General features: G+C 53.0%; 1 protein-coding gene across 1 annotated transcript; it reads right to left on the reverse strand.

Moving 5' to 3' along the window:
* Positions 1–292: 292 nt before the first annotated feature.
* Positions 293–18,059, reverse strand: LOC123345541 (zinc finger protein RFP-like). Its single transcript, XM_044982517.1, has 9 exons — positions 17,759–18,059; positions 8,861–9,285; positions 6,650–6,745; positions 5,835–6,065; positions 5,213–5,235; positions 4,547–4,662; positions 3,105–3,164; positions 1,354–1,529; positions 293–313 (listed from the first exon to the last, which is right to left on the reverse strand). The coding sequence occupies exons 2-9, from the start codon at positions 9,275–9,277 to the stop codon at positions 308–310; spliced, it is 1,125 nt and encodes a 374-aa protein (XP_044838452.1). The 5' UTR covers positions 9,278–9,285; positions 17,759–18,059; the 3' UTR covers positions 293–307.
* Between the last annotated feature and the right edge of the window lie 1,780 nt (positions 18,060–19,839).

Genomic DNA, 19,839 nt, shown 5'->3' on the forward strand with positions numbered 1-19,839 from the left:
CTTAGGTTGAAAGTTACAGCAAACAGAGGTAAAATCGTCACAGTAAAAAGGAACATTTACAAGTTGAGAAAACAAAAATAAAACTAACACGCCTTGCCTGGCTGTTACTTACAAGTTTGAAATATGAGAGACTGGTTCAGAAAGATTTGGAGAGCCTGGATTGATGTCTGGTCCCTCTTAGTCCCAAGAGCGAACAACCCCAAAAACAAAGAGCACAAACAAAAGACTTCCCCCCATCAAGATTTGAAAGTATCTTGTCCCCTTATTGGTCCTTTGGGTCAGGTGTCAGCCAGGTTTCCTGAGCTTCTTAACCCTTTAAAGGTAAAAAAGGATTTTGGTGTCTCTGGCCATGAGGGATTTTATAGTATTGTACACAGGAGGGCTGTTCTCTTCCCTTTATAGTTATGACAATTGCTCAGAGCTGTGAAAACGTACACACCCTGTGTGATGTAGTTAGGTCAATCTAATCCCTGCTGTAAATGCAGATGGGTCAAGGGAAAATTTTTTGTTGCTCTAACTACTGCCTCTCCTGGAAGTGGATTTATTGCATTGATGGTAAAACCTCTTTTCTCCTCCTGCACCCCCAGAAGTTCTTCACCCCTTCCCTTCCCATACCTGGTGCTGCAGGGAGAGAGGGGGAGGAGCTTCCAGGGATCATAGAGCTAAGAGGCCAGAGGTTGGGTGGACAGGAGTCCTCCAGGCCATAGGGGCTAGGATTACTTGGCTAGAGAAACCCATTTTTCCATTCCCAGTGGGCTCGTCCCCCGCATGTCTCAGTGGCACTGTCTGACTCAGGATCCCCAGAGTTCTCCTGGATCATAGAGGACAGCGGCAAAGAGGCTGCACAGTCTCTGGGTCAGTGATGGGATTGGCTTCTCTACCACGCAGGAGCCTCCAGGGTCATAGAGATGGGATGATAGAAAGGCCAAAGGGAGATGTCACAGAGACAAGGGTGTGTGAGGCTAAAGCGGCTGATTTCAGGGCTCCCAGTGAGATATTTCCCCTCCCCTGCATGTCTCAGGGATACAGGCTGAGCCGGGATCCCCGCCACACCCAGAACCAGGGTCGGATTCTCCCCTCAGGGACGGAGCCCGGAGGGAAAGTGAAGATCGGGGCCTCATCACCAGCATCGATAAATGTCACCTGCCCCCGGTCACAGTCCAGACAAACCCAGATCCTGCTGGGGACCCAGCTCTGGGGCAGGAGGGTCACAGAGGAGGTGAGAGCCCAGAACTGATCCAGGCGCTCCACAGCCCAGATCCCCCCCTCAGGGCTACGGCTGATCTTTCCGTTCCTCCCCACAGACTCTATGGCCACCCCCACAGCCCAGCAACCCTCACCCCCCACTTCCACCTTCCAGCAATGTCTCCCCGAGGTGAATCCTTCACAGCCCAGCACACAGAGCTCAGTGTCAAATCTCTCAGGTTTGTTAGGCAGTCGCTGCTGCGTGTCTCCCCATCTCACAGTTTTCCGATCCTCAGACAGGACGAGGATGGGATGGGCCGTGTCTGGATCCAGAGTCACATTCGCTGGGGAGAGAGAATCAGAGCGTTAGGGGCAGAGCTCAGCCCTGGGGGAGGCTGGGACCATTTCTCACATTCTCCAGCAGCCCTGTCCTGGTTGGGTCAGTCCTGGATCCCAGGGAGCTCCCTCTGTCCTGGGCACCTGAGACCGAGCAGGGACGTCACTGCAGCTCCTCAGGGTAGTGATCGATCTATCGGGGATCAATTTATAGTCTAGACACGATTGATCAATCCCTGAGCTCTCTCCCCGTCAACTCCGGTTCTACCCCACCGCGAGAGGCGGAAGTGCAGTCGATGGGGGAGCGACAGTATCTTAGCTCGACCCCCCACCCCCACCCTTTAGCATAGACCAGGGCCTAGTGAATTTCTCATTTGCTTCCAGAAGCTTCAGCTCCCAGCTCCTTCTGCTGGGGCTGCTCCATTCCCAGGGGCACAGACACAGCCAGGAAGGCGTCAGAAGCTTTTCTTGAGCAGGGAGCAGAGGAGGCCGGTACCAGCTTTATACCCCAGAGGGAAGCTCCCTCCCCTAATGCAGCCTCCACTCCCAGGCCAGGGAACAGAGAGGAAGGTGCAGCATTGGGGAAGAGCTGCTTAACATCAGAGAGTAGGAGGTGGCATTGGGTGGGGGAGCCCCATCCCCAGCCCAGAGAGAAGGGAGGACCTGCCAGCATCACAGGGAGAGCGTCTCCCCAATCCAGGAAGCAGTGAGCAGCTCCAATGGGAGAGCCCAGCCCTGCCCAGAGGGAAGGGAGGATGTTGGAGAAGAGCGATGGGGAGACCTCTCCACTAGGGTAAAGCAGAGGGATGTGTCAGCCCTCAGGGCAGAGAGCTCTGTTCAGGTGCTGCTCAGTGAATGTTTCTGTCCAGCAGCCTGGGCATGAACTCAGCACTAAGGTTGGTGTCAGTCTGGGATCTCCCCACGAGTTCTGGAACCTTGGAACAAGTTGCTGTGGGGGGCACGAGGTCTCACCACCTGTGGCCACATCCCCTCCATGGCCCTGCCCCACTCCCCCTCTTCCCGCTGAGGCCCCGCCCCCTGGCCAGGCTGAGAACTTGGCTGCTGTGGAGAGCTTCTAATCCTCCACCTCTGCTCGGTGGGTTTCTGGGGGGCCTAAGAGCAGCCCCCAGCCCAGATCCCCGCTCCCTGGAATGCGTGATGTTGGCTTGGGATCTCCCCAGGACTTCCGGACCCTTGGTAGAAGTTGGGGGTGGGGCACAAGATCCCACTCCCAGTGGCCCTGCCCACTCCGTGGCCCTGCCCCATTACTCCTCTTCCCACCAAGCCCCTAACCCCTGGCCAGGCTGGGAGCATTGTCTGCTGGGGAGAGCCCTTGACCCTCCATCTGTCCTTCGTGGGTCTCTGGGAGGCCTGAGAGCAGCCCCCGTCGCATGTCCCCGCTTCCCAGGGTGATCCACCCATGGCAGGTGGAGGGTGCAGGGCTCCACAGTGCCACTCGGGCTCTCTGGGTGGGAGCCCGGCTCTGGTTTCTGGCCTGGCCAGGGGCAGGGTCTCGGGGGAAGAGGAGCGGGGGGGGGGGGTCGTTGAGAGGGGCCAGTGCTGGGAAGAGGCTGCAATCTCACCCTGTCTGTGTGCTCCGAGTGGTTCCCCTCTTTTTCTCTCCAGTGCAGACGGCAGAGTGTCTGAAGGGGGAAAGAATAAGAGACGTGAGATTTCAGGCTTCATATTTATGACAGTATCATCACTCTGATCTCCTAGAACTGTGTTTTCATCATAACACAGAAAGAGACAGAGACACACTCAGGTATTTAATGTGAAAAGGTCTGAAACCTCTTTCCTCTTTCATTCACGCATCTCCCAGCAATGGACCTAACATCCTTGTGAACTCCCAACTTGTCAAAAGACATGAAATTGTAATAAAGATCCTTGGGTCCTGATTCTGTCATCCCAGATCTGCTTAGGCTTCATCAGGGGACGATTGAGTCGCAAGACTGAGGTCCCAGTTATGCTGGTACGCCCTCAAGGTGATATTGGACACTGGACTATGAACTGTTTCTGAAAGAACTCTTTACAGCTAGAAAGCTCGCCAGCTCCACTGTGAATCTGAACCTCGATGAATCAAACTCATGTCTGTGTGTATACTGATCTTTTAACCATACTCTCTCTCTTTTGTTTTTTAATAAAGTGTAGTTTTGTTAACAAGAAATGGCTGTAGCGTGTATTTGGGTAAGATCTGAAACATTTGGTAACCTGGGGCGTAATGTGTCCAATCCTTTGGGATTGGTAGAACATTTTGTGTTATATGATGAAGTAAGATTTTCAGAAATCATTGTATTTGACATAAGGGAAATATTTCCTTAAGTTACCTTGTTATTAAGTGATGTGTTCATAAATTGCTCTGTGGGACAAAGAGATGTTTCGACCACACAATGTCCTCAGAGACACCAGACACCCACAATGTGCTGCCCAGGAGCAGTTAGCAAAGTCCAAAAAACCGCATGTGGAGAAAAGGGTCAAAGTGACCCGTGCACATCAGTGTGTAATGACTGGTAATGAACGAATCAGAAATGAGAATAACTTGAAAATAGCTTGGATAGCAAAAGCCCTGCCAGTTAGAAGATACTTACAATACATAACACACATGCATGTGTAGTGTTTGAGTTATACAAGATACTTCCTATTCATAACATTCAAAGGTGATTGGAAAAGAAATAATAAATATATACTCTGGATGTGTATAACACATCAGACATTGTAAGGAGCATCATAGGAGAAATGCATCATGACCTGCCTATGCCCCAGGAGAAGGTAACTGGGCAGTATTTCTTTCAGTATGTCTGTCATTTCTTACTTGAACAGTAATTGTAATGGCAAGCCATGCTTTTGGAACACATAACGGGTTGAATTAATCAGTCTGAGTGTCTTGGATCCTAAGTGTGTGGCATTCTCATCCAAACATTAAATGGAAGCATAATGTAATTATGAACCAATTGACCAGAGCCATTCTCTTTCCACAGCCTCAGACACTTATCCCAGTTTCCCCTACTAGATCCCTTCTAGGTACCTTTGAACTTCCTCAGAGCCTCCAGTAGCGCAATAGTTTTCTGGGAGAAACCACTGACTTGCTCTTCCAGTTCAGGAGAAATCTCCTCTGGCTGCTGCAACTTCCTCTTCTTACACCTATAGAGAAACAATGTCATGTGATTACAGTTCATTGTGAGACTCATTATAAGTGGTTGCTAGGGAGTCGCTGCTCTAACGGGCCTGGAGTTAGAATTCTTCTGCTTCTCCCAGCTGCAGAAATCTGTCCCCCAGGAACTAGACTGAGGCACCAACTCCCACTTCCCCAGCTCACTCCACACAGGTCTCCAAACAGTCCTCAGGAGGGAAAGACTCTTGACCACTGCTGGCCTGGGCTGAATGGTAACCAGGGCCCCAGCAGTGACAGGCCCATATTCCATCCCCACTATCCTGAGGAGGCCAGTCCCCCAGGGAGGTGACATCTCTGGGAAATACTTGAGGTCAGTCCTTCCCACTGACTGGAGAATCCCAGAGTTTTCTGTGCAAGGGTGAGAACCTCCGGATGAAGTTGTTCAGAGAGATTTGTATCTAGACTGTGACCTTCCCCACACATTTTGCTGTACAGCCCTGGGAGATGCAGTGCTAACATCACCATTAAGCCCTTTCCAGTATTGTGAAGTGCGAGGGGGAGTGAGAGGGAGCTACGTACCTGCTCAAGGTGCTTCTGACATCCTAGAGGGGAAGGAGAGGGAGAGAGAGAGAGAAGAAAGTCTGTCAGTTCCATTTGATGCACACAGGGGATCCCAGGGAAGGGATTTTGCAAATATGGGGAAGAGAGGCCCTGCCCTGACCCCAGGGCCATGGATTCCCTGAGCTAATGGGGCTTTTCCATCTCTAAGATCTCTGTCTGTAACTCTGCAAAGAACAATAGTCACTCACATGTCAGCAATGAACACGCCGAGTTACACTCGGATCTCTGACCGCTGGCTCCAGTGCTTATGATTCAGGAGCCCTCCCTTCCCTGTGTGGGGATCTGGGATGGTTCTAACCACAGGTGCTGGCTTCTAATTGTCCCTGGAGGTGCTCAACCCCAGTCCCTGCCCCGACTCTGCCCCTTCCCCAATGCCACACCTCCACACTCCCTCTTATCACTGAGGCAGATGGGAAGCGCTGGGAGGGAAGGGGAGGAGTTGATTGATGGGCAGGAGGCGCTGGGGACAGAGGGAGGAGCTGGCTGCCAATGGGTGCTAAGCGTCCACTAATTTTTTTCCATGGGTGCTCTAGCCCTTAAGCACCCACGGAATCGGCGCCTCTGTTTCTCCCTGTCTCACCTGCAGGAATTCACTCGCTGGCTTCTGACACTTCCCCTCCATCTCACTGATCAGCTCACTGAGATGGGATATCTGCTCGCAGAGTTTACTGACATTTTTATTCTGCATCCTCACAATCTCCTCGTCAAGCTTCTTCAGCTGGGCCAGCAGGAGTCGCTCTTGTTCCTCCAGGAACTGCCGCAGCTCCTGAAATTCAGACACAATCTTTTGCCTCTCGGTTTGTGTTTGTTTCTGTACGAAAATAGGGCAAGAACTGGTCAGGGACATGGATGGAGCCTGGGGTCCTTTCATGAAGAGCTGAGTGTGCAGGAGGGAGAACTTAGTTGAAAATCCTGATTTCTGACATTTGACTTTACCCTAGGGAGAGGATTCTCTCACAGCTTCCCCTTCAGCCCCTGTATCTCTGAAAGGGAGGTTTCCATGTCTGTCATGTTAGTATATTATGTCATTCATGGTCTCTGGGAATTCAGACCCAGAGCAGCAGGAGGCAGGACTCAGCACTACACTGACAGAGACACCAGGGGAGAAAAAAGAAACAAACGTGTTAATGCACGAAATGACCAGACCCAGTGGACAGCACCTCACGGGGACATTCAGTTCACTTGGGGGGGATTTCTAGGCAAGTCACAAGAGCTAGACATTAACTGATCAGTTGAAATGGAACTTTAGAGCTTGTCTATGCACAAATCTAACCCAGTAATCCATGGTCATGGAGAAACACACACAAGCCCACGTTCACCAAGGCCACACAGGAGTCTGCCGCAAACAGACCTCCCACTGCCAGTCTCTGCTGGGTCATAACAACAGGCACCTACCAGATACTCCTGGCTTTTCCCCTCTCCAGTCACTTTCAATCCCAGCAGCTTTTCTCGCTCTGCCCTCAGAGTGTTCAGTTGGGTCTGGATTTTTTCCTGAAGAAACAGAAAGGATTTGGGAACTTGAATTTGAATGGTTGAGAGGGGTGTGGAGCTTTTCGTTTTTTCATCCAAGATGACTGTTGGTCCTAATCACTTTGTGACATTAGGGCCACCAAGGAGATGAAACCTTATCAGTGCAGACTGGGAGTGTGTCATTATCAGACTCGTTACCAATTCAGATTCAGTCTTTTCAGTAATTAGAGAGAGATCTCAATTATAACCAAGCTTTACTGGTATTTGTGAATTGATGAGCGGTACAGAGCATAACAGGACATTGGAGTCACATGGGGGTGAATCAATAAATCTGTTTTTGAAGTTTAATGAACAAAGTGATACAAATCCCAGAAGCCACCAGGGCTTCAATATGGGCTGGGATTTCGGCCCTGAAGCCCTGGGGACTTCACTGGTTGGGCAGAGCTGGTCTAGGCCCCAGGGCAAACCCCATGAGACGTCGGGAGGCCATTTGTCTGGTTGGAAGCTGCACAATCCCAGTTTTGTGGAGCACTATTCGTGTCTGGTAGGGACCCAGCACTGGGTGTGGCTTCATCCGGTGAGAAAGAGGGAAGAGGAGACCGAGGATGCAGGAGGACACCAGTGAGGGTGGGGGCAGGGGTGTGAGTGGCACTTCCATGCAGAATGATGCAGGTGGGGTCGAGCTGACAAAGGCGGGGGAATGCCCAAGCAGGCTGATCGATTCAGGTGCGGGAGGGCCCCATGCTGGCAGGCGTGGGCATGTCCTATATTCTGGAGATGCCTCAGGGCCCCTCCTAATGAGGCAGATTTGTATAAGGAATTGTTGGGATTTGCCCCAGTGCTGCCCTAAACCCTTTCCGTGGCAATGCCCTCTGGGTAGGTCCCCACTGTCCCATTCCCTGGTAAAGATCCCGGAAGCAGTGCATTCTGGGAGATTTCTAAAGGCTGCCTGGTGGGACTAACAGAACAGCTATGGCTGGTCCCTGCCCACGTACACAACAGAGCAGGTCAGACTGGCACCGGTCAGCTCCAGCCTGGGGTTGGTTTTGCTACAACCCAGTGTAATCCCAGTGGTACTTGGCATGGACCTGAGCTGTCTGGAGCCCTTTTGTGTGCGGACTGAAGGTGCTCAGGGTCCCACACAGCGTTTAGCCCAGTGATCTCCTCTAGTGCAGACCGGTAGCATCTGAGTTTAACTCCTCGTGGAGCAGCACAGGAGTTCAGGTTCCCCCTGGGAAACCTCGTCTCCCTGGTGAGCCTGGAGCTTTTCTCAAGGAGTCTTTTTCTCCTACTGTCCACATGTGATCACTGCTCCGTGCTCCTGAGGGGGACAGTGTAGCCTAGTGGTTAGGGCACTGGGCTTGGCCTTGGAAAAATGGGGGTTTATATCTAGCTCTGACACTGACCTACTGAGTAACCTTGGACAAGTCACTTCCCCTCTTTGCACCTCAAGTTCCCCTCCCACCTTTTGTCTCTCTTGTCCAATTAGACAAGGGGTGAGACAATATGGGAGCGGGGAGGGGCCAGCCTCCTCAGCCAGGAGCTCAGAGGACGGGCAGGATGGGCCTGTGGCTGGATGTGGCCCGCAGGCCGTAGTTTCCCCACCCCTGAGTTAGACTGTAAATGGCTCAGGGCAGGGATTGTCTCTCACTGGGTTTTCTACAGGGCCCCCCACAATCGAGGTCAGATCTCATCTGGGGGCTGTAGGGGCTGCTGGGATGCCAATAACAATAATAAACACTGTGACACAATCAGTAATAACAGACACAGCTTGTAACTCCCCCTTCTCCAGTCTGAAGGTAGCACTCCCACATAGACTGGCCTGCAGCTCTAGTGAATCAAACCTCATTGGGCATTTAATAAATTCCGGTCTGCAGAGAGTTCCCTTAGTTCACTGGGTTTGAAAAGGATTCAGCTGCTCAGAGAAAAGTTTCCCACATCAGACAATTTTTAAATCGTTCTCTTGTCTTTCTTGCCAGGCTGGAGTATCATTAATTTGTACAGCCTCTTTCATGCAATGAAGGCTACACACAGCTGAGTGACACAGATACACCAGTCTCAGGAAACTTGTGATGCTATTAACCTGTAATTCAAATCCAGAGTTATTATCCATTAGACGGGACAGCAGTTCCCTACCTTGTACTCCTGGGCAGCCTCCTGGATGGGAACCACCATGTGAGCGCGGTGAGCCTGGGATCTGTCGCACACCACACAGATGGGGGTTTGATCCTCTTCACAGAACAGTTTCAGAGCCTCCTGGTGTTTCCCACAAACCCCGTCCCCTCCTGTTCCCTTTGCTGCCTGTAAACTCAGTCGCTTGGCGATTTCTACCATGTTTGCCAGCTGCCTGTTGGGCCGGAGGTTTCTCTGTTGCACAGTTTGTCTGCACTGAGGGCAGAAGGCGTCTGTATCGGATCCCTCCCAGCACTGGGCGATGCAGGCTCGGCAGAAATTGTGCCCACACTCCAGAGTGACAGGTTCTGTGAAATACTCCAGACAGACGGGACATGTCGCTTCCTTCTGGAGACTTTCCATGGGGTTCTCTGCAGCCATGGCTCCTTCTGGGCAGTTTGTAACAGGCTTTGTTTCAAATTCCTGAATTCACACTATGCCTCCCCCGCCTGCAGCAGCAAGTGGGTGTTTCCCTTCCTGCTCTTTGTTCAGTTGGAAGGGGCCTACCTGTAAGATCAGAGCCCTGGAGGTTGTGGTGAAAAATTTACCACTAGGGCTGTGGTCTGGCAATCAGCCCCTGTGCTGGTGGAGAGGGTCACTGGGGCTTCACATGGACGTCAGCTCTCCCTGTGAGGATGAGCCTGCTGGAGCAGGGTCTGTGTGTCTAAGGAGCGATAGTCAGAATTGGTGGGATTCTTTCTTGTTTTATACTATATAATTTTGATACATAATGTTCATATTAAGCAATTTTTATATTTATTGTAAACTTTCACAGTTGCACAAAAATCCCGGTTTCAGCATTTCATTCCAATTGTTACCAATTTAAATGTTCACAGCTCTGGGAAATTATGGGGGGGATCAGAGAATATTTAGGTCAGACCAGAACTATTTAATGACACTGGACACTGAGATTCAAAAAGTTGAAGCTTTAGAACTGTTAAAATTGTCTGTGAGCAGGTAAATCTCCTCCCTCCCCCAGCAGCTCCCCCAAGGCAATATCCCAATTCCTCCGCCCCACCACATGGACTGAGGCTGAAAGCAGGGCCAGTGCAACCATTTAGGCCAACTAGGTGACCGCCTAGGGTGCCTAGTGGTTGGGGGTGTGTAAAAGCCTACTCAGGTGAGGAGGTGGAGTGGAGGTGAGCTGGGGGAGGGGCGCGGGGAGGGCTGCCCGCAGTAACGGGGAGCGGGGGGGAGGCGCACAGGGGAACCGCTCCCTGCCCCAGATCACCTCCACTCTGCCTCCTCCGCTGAGCACATAACCCAGCTCTAAGTCTCCTCCAATCGGCGCCGCAAGCCTGGGAGGGGAGGAGAATTAGAGCGACGCGGCGTGCTCAGCGGAGGAGGCGGAGCCGAGGTGAGCTGGGGCAAGCTCCCCAGGCGAGGTTAGCTGCTGCGGGGGGCTCCCTGGGTGGACTTTCAGCCAGGGTCGGTGCAAGTAAGTTTCGCACCCTAGGCGAACTTCCACCTTGCACCCGCCCCCCGCTAACCCCGTCCCCCACTGCAGCTAACCGAGCCCCCTACCCAGGGAGCCCACCCCTGCTCCTTGTCCCCTGACTGCCCCAACCCCTATCCCCCCCCGCTGAGTCCTGACAGACCCCCCCCCCGGAACACCCACAATCCAACCCCCCCCATTCCCTGCCCCCTGACCGCCCCCCCAACCTCCGCCCCCTCTCTGTGCCCTGACTGTCCCCAGGACTCCCTGCCCCTTAGCCAACCCCCCTGGCCCCAGCCTCTTACCCCCGGCTCCCTCCTCACCCAGAGCCTCAGCGCCTCGCCCGACAGCTGCAGCGTGTGGCCGGCGGGGCCTGAGCAGGGCCGGCTCTAGGTTTTTTGCCGCCCCAAGCAAAAAAGATTTTGGCTACCCCAGCCCTTGGTTCTTTCTTCCCCCCTCAACACCCCCCCCCCGCACACCCTGCTGCCCCAGCCCTGGGCTCCCCCCCAAATGTGACCTCCTCATTCACCACGGCAATCCCCGTTTACACTTGCAGTGAGGATCAAACCGTTTCTCCTATTTTTATTTCACTTTAGTATAAATCTCATCCCCTCATCCCCTGCAACCCCATCTTTAGTGCTCCACATGCACATGGAAGGCACAGGGACTAACCCTCAAACCTTGTACCCGGAAAGGAATGGTGTCAAGGTTCCTTCCCCACTCTGAACTTTAGGGTACAGATGTGGGGGACCTGCATGAGAAGCTCTAAGCTCAATTACCAGCTTAGATCTGGTCTGGCTGCCACCATTCACAAGCACTCCCTTCCTTGGGTAGCCTTGAGAAACTTCACCAATTTCCTGGTGAACACAGATCCAAACCCCTTGGATCTTAAAACAAGGAGAAATTAACCATCCTCCCTCCTTTCTCCCACCAACTCCTGGTGGATCCAGATCCAACCCACTTGGATCTAAAAACAAGGGAAAAAATCAATCAGGTATTAAGAAAAAGGCTTTTAATTAAAGAAAAGAAAGGTAAAAGAAAACCCTCTGGGAGAGATTAGCATACCAGCTACTCTCACAGACAACAGATTCAAAACACAGAGGATGTTCCCCTTGGCAAAAATTTAGTACACCAATGAAAATACCCAAATACCCAATTTGATTCTACCTCTAATTGCACAAGACAGGTTACAAAGAAATAAACATAAACCTATTTATCTCTTTCTAAAATTTACTACTCTGATAAGAGGCTGGTTCCCTGATCTTTTTCACTCTGGCTGAAACTGAAAACTAAACAAAGGAAAAAACCCTCCTTCCTTTTGAAACATCTTGTTCCCCCATTGCTTCCTCTGGTCAGGTGTCAGCCAGGCTAGGTGAACGTCTTAATCCTTTGCAGGTAAAAGAGGCATTAACCCATAACTGTCTGTTTATGACAGATGGGGATCTAGTAAAGAGGGTTCAGGCAGAGGAGCAGGTGTGGGGGTGCTGGGGGCTCTACACTGGCAGAGAAGCGGCGTGTGATGTACTCACAGAGGAGGGTGGAGGAGGACAGAGGGTATCGGGAGGGTTGCAGGAGAAGAGGTGCAGGGGGAGGTGCAGGAGGAGAGGGCTGGGGGAAGATACAAGGGGAGAGGTGCAGGGAAAGAGAGAGTACAAGAGGAAGGGGTGCAGCGAAGGCGCGATGGGGGAGGTACAAGTGGAGGGGCTGGGAGTGGGATGGGGGGTGCAAGGGCTGAGAGGGGCAGGCGCTGACAGCTGCTTCCGCAGCCCCGTGCAGGCAGAGCCGAGAGGACGGACGCTGACCTCAGGTGCCCGAGCCAGGGGAGTCCCCTGCTGGGGCAGTATCCCCGGCTGCCCTGCTTGGAGCTGGGCTCTGCCTCTCCCCACCCAGGGCAGGCAGCACAGGGCTGAGGCGGGGAAGGTGCACGGCGGGCTGGGTCCAGGGGCAGGAGGGGGCAGCTCCATAGGCGGCAGGTTCGTATAATTTTTGGTGGGGCCCAAAATGGTGCCCCCCTCCCCGCGCTCTCACCCTGTAAACTGATATAAAATGAAGCTACAATGCGTCAGCACCACAAGATTACAAGGGTCAATTAAAAGTGGAAAGTCAGAAGCAGCACTTGTCTATTAATACCTAATATACGGTATTAAATTTTGTTGCACCTGTTGTGACAAAGTGGGAATGTTCTTAATGTTTTCTCTGAATACTGTGTGGGTGCCTCAGTTTCCCCTGCAAAGTGCCAACTGATGGTGTTGGGAACAAAGAGATCAGGTGGCCTCTTGTCCGGAAGAGACACAAAGGCCAGAGGAGGGAGTGTCAGTTTGGAGCTGGCTGGGGAAATCAGGAGAGGCCCAGAACTTGGGTCTGGGCTCCCCACCCCCCAAGATGGACCTGACAGAGGGGTCCTGTTTTCTGTACATACAAGCTCTGTTTTAGACTGTATCCCTGTCATCTAATAAACCTTCTGTTTTACTGTCTGGCTGAGAGTCACATCTGACTGCGGAGTTGGGGTGCAGGGACCTCTGGTTGCCCCAGGACCTGCCTGGGCAGACTCGCTGCAGAAAGCGCACGGTGTGGAAGGGCTGAATGCTTCGAGGTCAGACCCAGGAAGGTGTAAGCTTCTTGCCCTGGAGACAGTATGCTCAGAGAGGAGGCTCCCCCAGAGTCCTGACTGGCTTTGTATGGAGTTGTTCCAAAGCATCCCAGCATCCCCTTCCACACCATGCGCTTCCCAGAAGTCTGCATAGGCACTGACACTCCCTCCTCTGGCCTTTGTCTCTTTTCCAAGCATTAGGAGGCCACCTGATCTCTTTGTTCTCCAACACCTTCAGTTGGCACCTTGCAGGAGAGTGGCCCAGGCCATCAGTTGCCTGGAGACAGGGTGTCAGCCATTCTCTGTGCAGACAGCATCACACTGGCCCTCTAGGGCTTTACAACAATCACACCCCCTTATCCCACCATCTAGAGCCTTAAGAAATGCATTGGGGAAACTGAGGCACACAGACAGTATTCAGAGAAAACACCTGTATACGACCAGTTACATACTTTGAAGGGTGTAAAATAATCAAATATTGTGCTAAATACAATGATACTCCAAACTGACCACCAAATTTAAGTTGCATGTTTTTCCCCTCAGGTGAGGGTTCTGGGGTGGGGCTGGGGATGAGGGGTTCACAGTGCAGGAGCGTGCTCGGTGCTGGGGGTGCAGGCTTTGGGGTGAGGCAGGGCTGAGGATGAGGAACTTGGGGTGCAGACAGGCTGCCCCAGGGCTAGGGCCAGAGAGGACTCCCCATCACCACCACTGGCAGCAGCAAGCTCCAGGGGAGGGACCCCTCCTCTCCCCCCTGCCCCCCACAGCACACACACTCTGCACCACAGTCACTGCACATGTTCCTTCCTAGGGCCCCTCAGGTCCAGAAAGCCCACTCACCTCCCCTGTGATGGGTACTAGGGGGTGGGGGTTGCCATCACAGGTGACCTTCCATGTTGCTGCCCCTCACCATAACTTCACTGTGGATGGGGCTGCCCCTTGCCCAGCATGGGGCAGAAGTGGGGTCTGCATGGTGATGGCTATGGGGCAGGGGAGCAGGGTGTCATAAAATTCACCCAAGCCCCAGCTGCTCAGGTAGGTCTATGAATCCCCCTCCCCCATCTGCCCTGTGGTGGGTGGATGCTGGAGGGGAGGGGCACTGCCTTCACATATGGCTTCCTGCCTCCCTGACCCCTGCTGCAGCCTGCAGCCCCTCACCGTAGCTTCAGTGGGGGGGACGGGGGGAGGGGATGGCATGGGGCTGCCCCTTCCCCAGCGTTGGGCAGGAGTGGGGGCTGGGGGGGAATCATAAGGTCAAACACTCACGGAAGCCCAGGACCTGCTCAGGTGGGTGAGGTCAGTCTCCGAGTCCTGGCCGGAAGTGCCCTTTGCATCTCCTCCAGGTAGGGGGAGGGGAGGGATGCCAAACATGGCACAGCCCCCTCCCCTCCGCTCCCCTCCCCCGGCCAGTGCTCCAGCAAGCAACAGCAGCCGGCAGCAGCAGAGGCAACAGGCAAGGCAAGGGAGAGAGACATGCCTGCGTTTAAGCCTCCAGCCTCCGGGGTGGGGCAGAGGAGAGGGCTGCCACCAGCACGGCGGGCCCCCCTCCCCATCCCCCTCCACTCGGAGATGGTACAGTCAGCAACAGTCAGCAGCAGCTCCAGCTTGCACTCACTGCTGACTGCTGAGCGGCAAGGAAGAGACTGAGACACGCAGACGCAGCTGCCTGCGTTCAGGCAGTTAAGCTCTCTGGGGCCGGGCGGGGAGGGGAGGGGGGAAGCTCTCCAGCCCTGGGGGCGGCGGTGGCGGCGGGGGGGCGCTCCAAGCAGGGGAGAAAAAACATTGGTGGGGCAGAGCCCCTGCTTGGGATTTATTCCTGGGGCTAAAGCCCCAGAGCCCCATATAAGTCGGCGCCTATGGGCAGCTCCCTGGCAGCTCGAGCTGCCCAGCCACTCGCCCTGTCAGCGCGAGCCGGGATCTGAACCCCCTCCCCAGCCCGGCGGCGCCCTGCACAGCCCACTCGGGCAGGGAAACACCGCGCCGCCCTGGGGAGACTCAGAGCAGAGCAGCAGCGGCAGCAGGACCCTCCCCCCTCCCTGCATCCTGGGCCCTGCTTCCCTCCCTCCCCGGCTCCTCACCCACAGGCTGGACTGCAGTTCAGGCTGCCCTGCCGCTGGGGAGCCCGAGCATCATCCCCCGGAGCTGAGCCCCTCCCGCTGCCGCAGCCCAGGCTCAGCTCCAGGGGATGCTGCTCAGGGCAGCCTGAACTGCAGTCCAGCCTGGGCAACTCAGGCTGTCATGAGCGCCATCTAGTGACTGAATTCAGAACTGCAGTGTCAGCTCCAGCTCACACTGAAACATGAGCTGAACATCTTGGTTCAGGGCCGGCTCCTGGCTTTTTGTGCCCCAAGCAAAAAAAAAGTGTGTGTGGAGGGGTGGGGGTGGGGCTGGAGTGCCGCCCCTTGGAAAGTGCTGCCCCAAGCATATGCTTGGAGCGCTGGTGCCTAGAGCCGGCCCTGTGCCTGAGCTCCGTCCCGCTCAGAGCCGCGTGGTGAGGGGGCGGGGCTGGGAGCTCCACGCCCAGTGGAGGCAGCTGAGCTCAGCCCGGAGCTCGCAGCCCAGCCCCCTCACCTCTGAGGGGGCAGGGATTAGGGGCCCCGCCGGAGACACGCCGCTTGATGTGCTAGGGGTCAGTTCGCGGCCCGGTTCCTAACAGGCCGTGGACTGGTACCGGTCCGCGGCCCAGGGGTTGGGGACCCCTGCTCTAGGGGTCCCTGGTTCAGTGCTGGGTGCGCTGGCCAAGAGAGCAGCTGTCACCCCAGTTCTTAGCCTGGCGGCTCCTGCTTCTGTTTCCCTGCACAGTCTCCCCAGCTCTCCGGGACTCCTGGCTCTCTGCAGATGGCAGCGGCTGTGAGGGGAGCTGGCGCTGTACAGGGGATGGGCAGAGCTCAGTGGCCTCACCACCATGGCCCCTGGTCTTCCCTGCTCCAGTGCCCCTGGATCGCCTCACTGCTACATCGGCTAGTTTTAGGGCTTTGTGTCCTGGCCACTGTTGCTTTGGTTGGTAACTTTAGCTACAATCCCAGGGAGATGTTTGCACTGGAATTTTCTCATAATTTAAAGACAATCTTCTCCTAAAATCTCACCCTGTCTGAATGGTCCTAGGGATTTCACCTTTTTCTCTCCAGTTCAGACAGCTGGTGATCTCTGTATGGGAAACTAGACTTGGGGGAAAGCAGCATCCCCGCGGTTATATCCGCGAGCTGCACCCTCCATAATATTTGTCAAGGGAAGGGTGAAAGATTCAGTCAGGCAGGGACCTCGGAGGTTCAACACCTGGAGGCTGAATTTGCACAGCCAGAGAGCAGGGCTACTAGAGAGGCCCAGCACAGGGCTGCAAGGATTAGGGATGCCTTGAGGGAGGAATTTGAGGCTGAAAACCAACAGTAATGTTTGGTGCCTTGCACGGGAGTGAAGTGCAGTGGTTACAATGTTAGTAGGAATGTGTGTTTCCTAAGATGATTTGCAGTGCCTGTTTCTTTCCTGGGCTAAAGTATCTTTGACTTTCTGCAATAATAAAGACTGTTTTCAAAGCCAAGAATTCATTTATTGAAAAGAAAATTAGTTTATTGACAGACACACAACATTTTGGGAATCTAAAAGGGCAGAGCGGTGGGGTGGGGAACTGTACGGTCACAGGTTTGAATATGTCCTGTCTGGAGTGCTGTGTAGTGAGTGCTGCACTTCAGGATGCCTATACTGCATGGGGATGGGGGTTGAGTGCAGAGGGTAAGGGTCGTAGTTCTCAGGGCTGGTTGGTGAACGTACAGGTATTGGAGGCAGCTGCTTCTGGTGGTAAGAACCCGGATGCTGGGGAACAGTGATTTCCCTACACCTCCCCTGAATTTCCCCAACACCCCCCCAGTTTTGTGAGCTAGTTACATACCAATTTAGTGACTGTTTGCAAATCTGAATTTAAAGTGAAACATTAATACACACTTTAAAAGCTTATACAGTGCATGATAAAATATGTGTATCTGAAAAAGTATAATAGATTTGAAAAGTATTAACATAGACTAGCTTCCTTGCTTCCTTATACAGCTGTTGTTTTTTATGATGTCAGTGCATTCATTTCGGTGATGTTGGCCAACCTAATAATTTCAAATGATGATTTGTAAGCAAAGTCTAAATGAGCTCTCCCTGAAAGCTAGTGATGAGCTGGGGCTGTGGGGAAAAGCTTCAGGGCCAGATTATATTTACATTCACACCTAATCTACCTAGGTATTCAGCAAACAGAGCTGTGTTGTCCAAGTGATAGATTTTGGCTGGGGTTGGGTTACAAACCACTTGAATGCGGGGGAAATGGGGGATGAAATTTTTTTTTATTGTATGAGTAAAGGGCAGTAGAACTGTACTTAGCCTGTGATGATTTGAAGGCATCAAGAGAGAGGGTGGGGACCTGTCCCTCTCCACTGTTTAAAAGGAGAGCTGATTAGGCTCCATAGATAGTCTTTTGTTCTGTGTAAACGTGGGTGTCCGGGGCTCAACCCTCCCTGGGGAGGAGGTGAGGCACACCGGCCTGTTGTTCTTACTCGGGTCCTGCCCTGTTTCTTCAAGGCCGAGCAACAATACAAAAAGACAGTTAGGGCTCAGGCCTTCTGCTGCAAGGCTGAGCACTGGGGTGAGAGGGGAAGACTGCCACCCGTGAGTGGGGTGGCAGGGGGGACGCAGGCCCGCCCACTCCACTGCGTCCCGGCCCGGGGCCCTAGGCAGCGGCTACCACCACTGACGGTCAGTGGGGATCCTGACCGTAACACACTGACATGGGCGTAGGTTAATCTGCAGCCTGACTGGGGTCGGCTGCCCCCGGGCCATTTCCAATACCCCCCTCGGGGCCTACCTGGTCCGGGACGTCTGCTCCCGGGAAGTCCAACAGCATGGGCTCCTCGCAGCCCGGGCTGGGGGGTAGATCCGGCAGTTCCTCGGGGAAGTCCAGCCAGTTCTGCTCCGGGGGTTCCTCGGGGTAACAACAAGGGAGAGGTGAAGTCTCCGGCAGGTTCCTCCTCGTAGACGGCACGGGGAAGCTTCAGCGGGTCCTCCCAGTAGCGAGCGAGGGGAAGCTCCAGCCAGTTTGGGCAACTGCTGTGGGCTCCAGCAGCTTCGCAGTCCCGAGCCCTCTTGGGCAGGTCTGCTCCCGACGGTGGCTGGGCTCCGACTGAGCTCTGGTGGCCGGTTTTTATGCTTCCGGGTCGCCGCCTGACCCTCTGAGGGGCGGGCTCACTGTTCTGGAGCCCCGCCCCTTGGGTGTCCGGGGCTTAACCCTCCCTGGGGAGGAGGGGAGCCACACCAGCCTGTTACATTCTGTTAAGTGATAACTGCAGCTGAGATCACTGACAATCAGGTCTAAGTGCTTAGTCCTGTTGTAGGGACAGTGTTCCTGTGGGGACAATGTTTTTGTGTAAGAGACAGCCCAGACTGCACTAGCAGTGAGGTTCCCCCACTGAGAGCTCCGCTGAAATCACTGAGAGCTGGTGGAAGCTCAAGAGACCAACTCATAGAAGGCAAAGTGGCAGGTGGCAGCAGACGGTGACTGCGCAGGGCCATTGGCAACAGAGCGGTGGAGTGAACGGTGGCATAACGAACAGCCGTGTCCAGAGCGAACAGTGAGCAGCTGGAAGAACAAGTAAAGTGCCTTATTGTCCTCCACCTGGAAGGTGTACTCACGTGAAAGCACCTCTGAACTCTGAGTCTCCACTGACTAAAGACAACACTGGTGAGCGGGGTGCAGTGGAGGGAAAAGGGAGGGGCATGTTAAGTAAACATTTGTTTGTTGGACTATATTTTAGTCACTTTGCTCCAGAATGCTAGATTTGTGACTGGGAATGGAAGCTTATATAAATATGTTTCCTGGTAGGCCAAGATTTTTAAAATGCATTATTTGCCAAGGTTGTTATCTCACATTGTTGCTATCTTGGGAGGTCATTATGTTGGGGAGTTTCTGTACTAAACATTTTTATTATTATAATTAATTTTTACATAAGAATGGTCATACTGGGTCAGACCCATGGTCCATATAGCCCAGTACCCTGTCTTCCAACAGTGGTCAAGGCCAGGTGCTTCAGAGGGAATGAACAGAACAAGTAATCATCAAGTGACCATCCCCTGTTGCCAATTCCCAGCTTCTGGCAAACAGGCTAGGGACACTCAGAGCATGGTGTTGCATCCCTCCCATCCTGGCTAATAGCCACAGATGGACCTATTCTCCAGGAATTTATCTAGTTCTTTCTTTAATCCTGTTATAGTTTTGGTCTTCACACCATCCCCTGGCAAAGAGTTCCCTGGGTTGACTTTATATTGTGTGAGGAAGTACTTCCTTTTGTTTTTTTAAACCTGCTGCCTATGAATTTCATTGGGTGACTGCTAGTTCTTGTGTTATGTGAAGGATTAAATAACATTTCCTTATTCACTTTCTTTGCACCAGTCAAGATTTTATAGACCTCTATCATATCCCCATTAGCCATCTCTTTTCTAAGCTGAAAATTCTCAGTCATTTTAATCTCTCCTCCTGTTTCATATCCCTGATCATTTTAGTTGCCCATCTCTGTACCTTTTCCAATTCCAATATATCTGTTTTGGGATGGGGTGACCAGATCTGCACACACCATTCAAGGTGTACACATACCATGGATTTATATAGAGGCAATATGATATTTTCTGTCTTATTATCTATCCCTTTCTTAATGACTCTCAACATTCTGTTTGCTTTTTTGACAGCTGCTGCACATTGAGTGGATGTTTTCAGAGAACTATCCACAATGACTCCAACATCTCTTTCTTAAGTGGTAACAGCTAATTCAGATGCCATCATTTTCTATGTATAGTTGAGATTGTTTCCCAATGTGCATTACTTTGCATTTATCAACATTTAATTTCATTTGCCATTTTGTTGCCCAGTCACCCTGTTTTGTGAGATCCCTTTGT

This window comes from Mauremys mutica, chromosome 12 (genome assembly GCF_020497125.1).
Source record: "Mauremys mutica isolate MM-2020 ecotype Southern chromosome 12, ASM2049712v1, whole genome shotgun sequence".
Taxonomy (NCBI): Eukaryota; Metazoa; Chordata; order Testudines; family Geoemydidae; genus Mauremys; species Mauremys mutica.

Excerpts from the sequence above, each read along its gene's own strand:
- LOC123345541 (XM_044982517.1), bottom strand. The coding sequence starts at position 9,277 with ATGGCTGCAGAGAACCCCATGGAAAGTCTCCAGAAGGAAGCGACATGT. Across the intron at positions 6,746-8,860 it reads AGGCTGCCCAGGAGTACAAG|GAAAAAATCCAGACCCAACT; the intron begins GTAGGGAACTGC and ends CTGTTTCTTCAG. Across the intron at positions 5,236-5,834 it reads CAGCGAGTGAATTCCTGCAG|GATGTCAGAAGCACCTTGAG; the intron begins GTGAGACAGGGA and ends CTTCCCCTCTAG.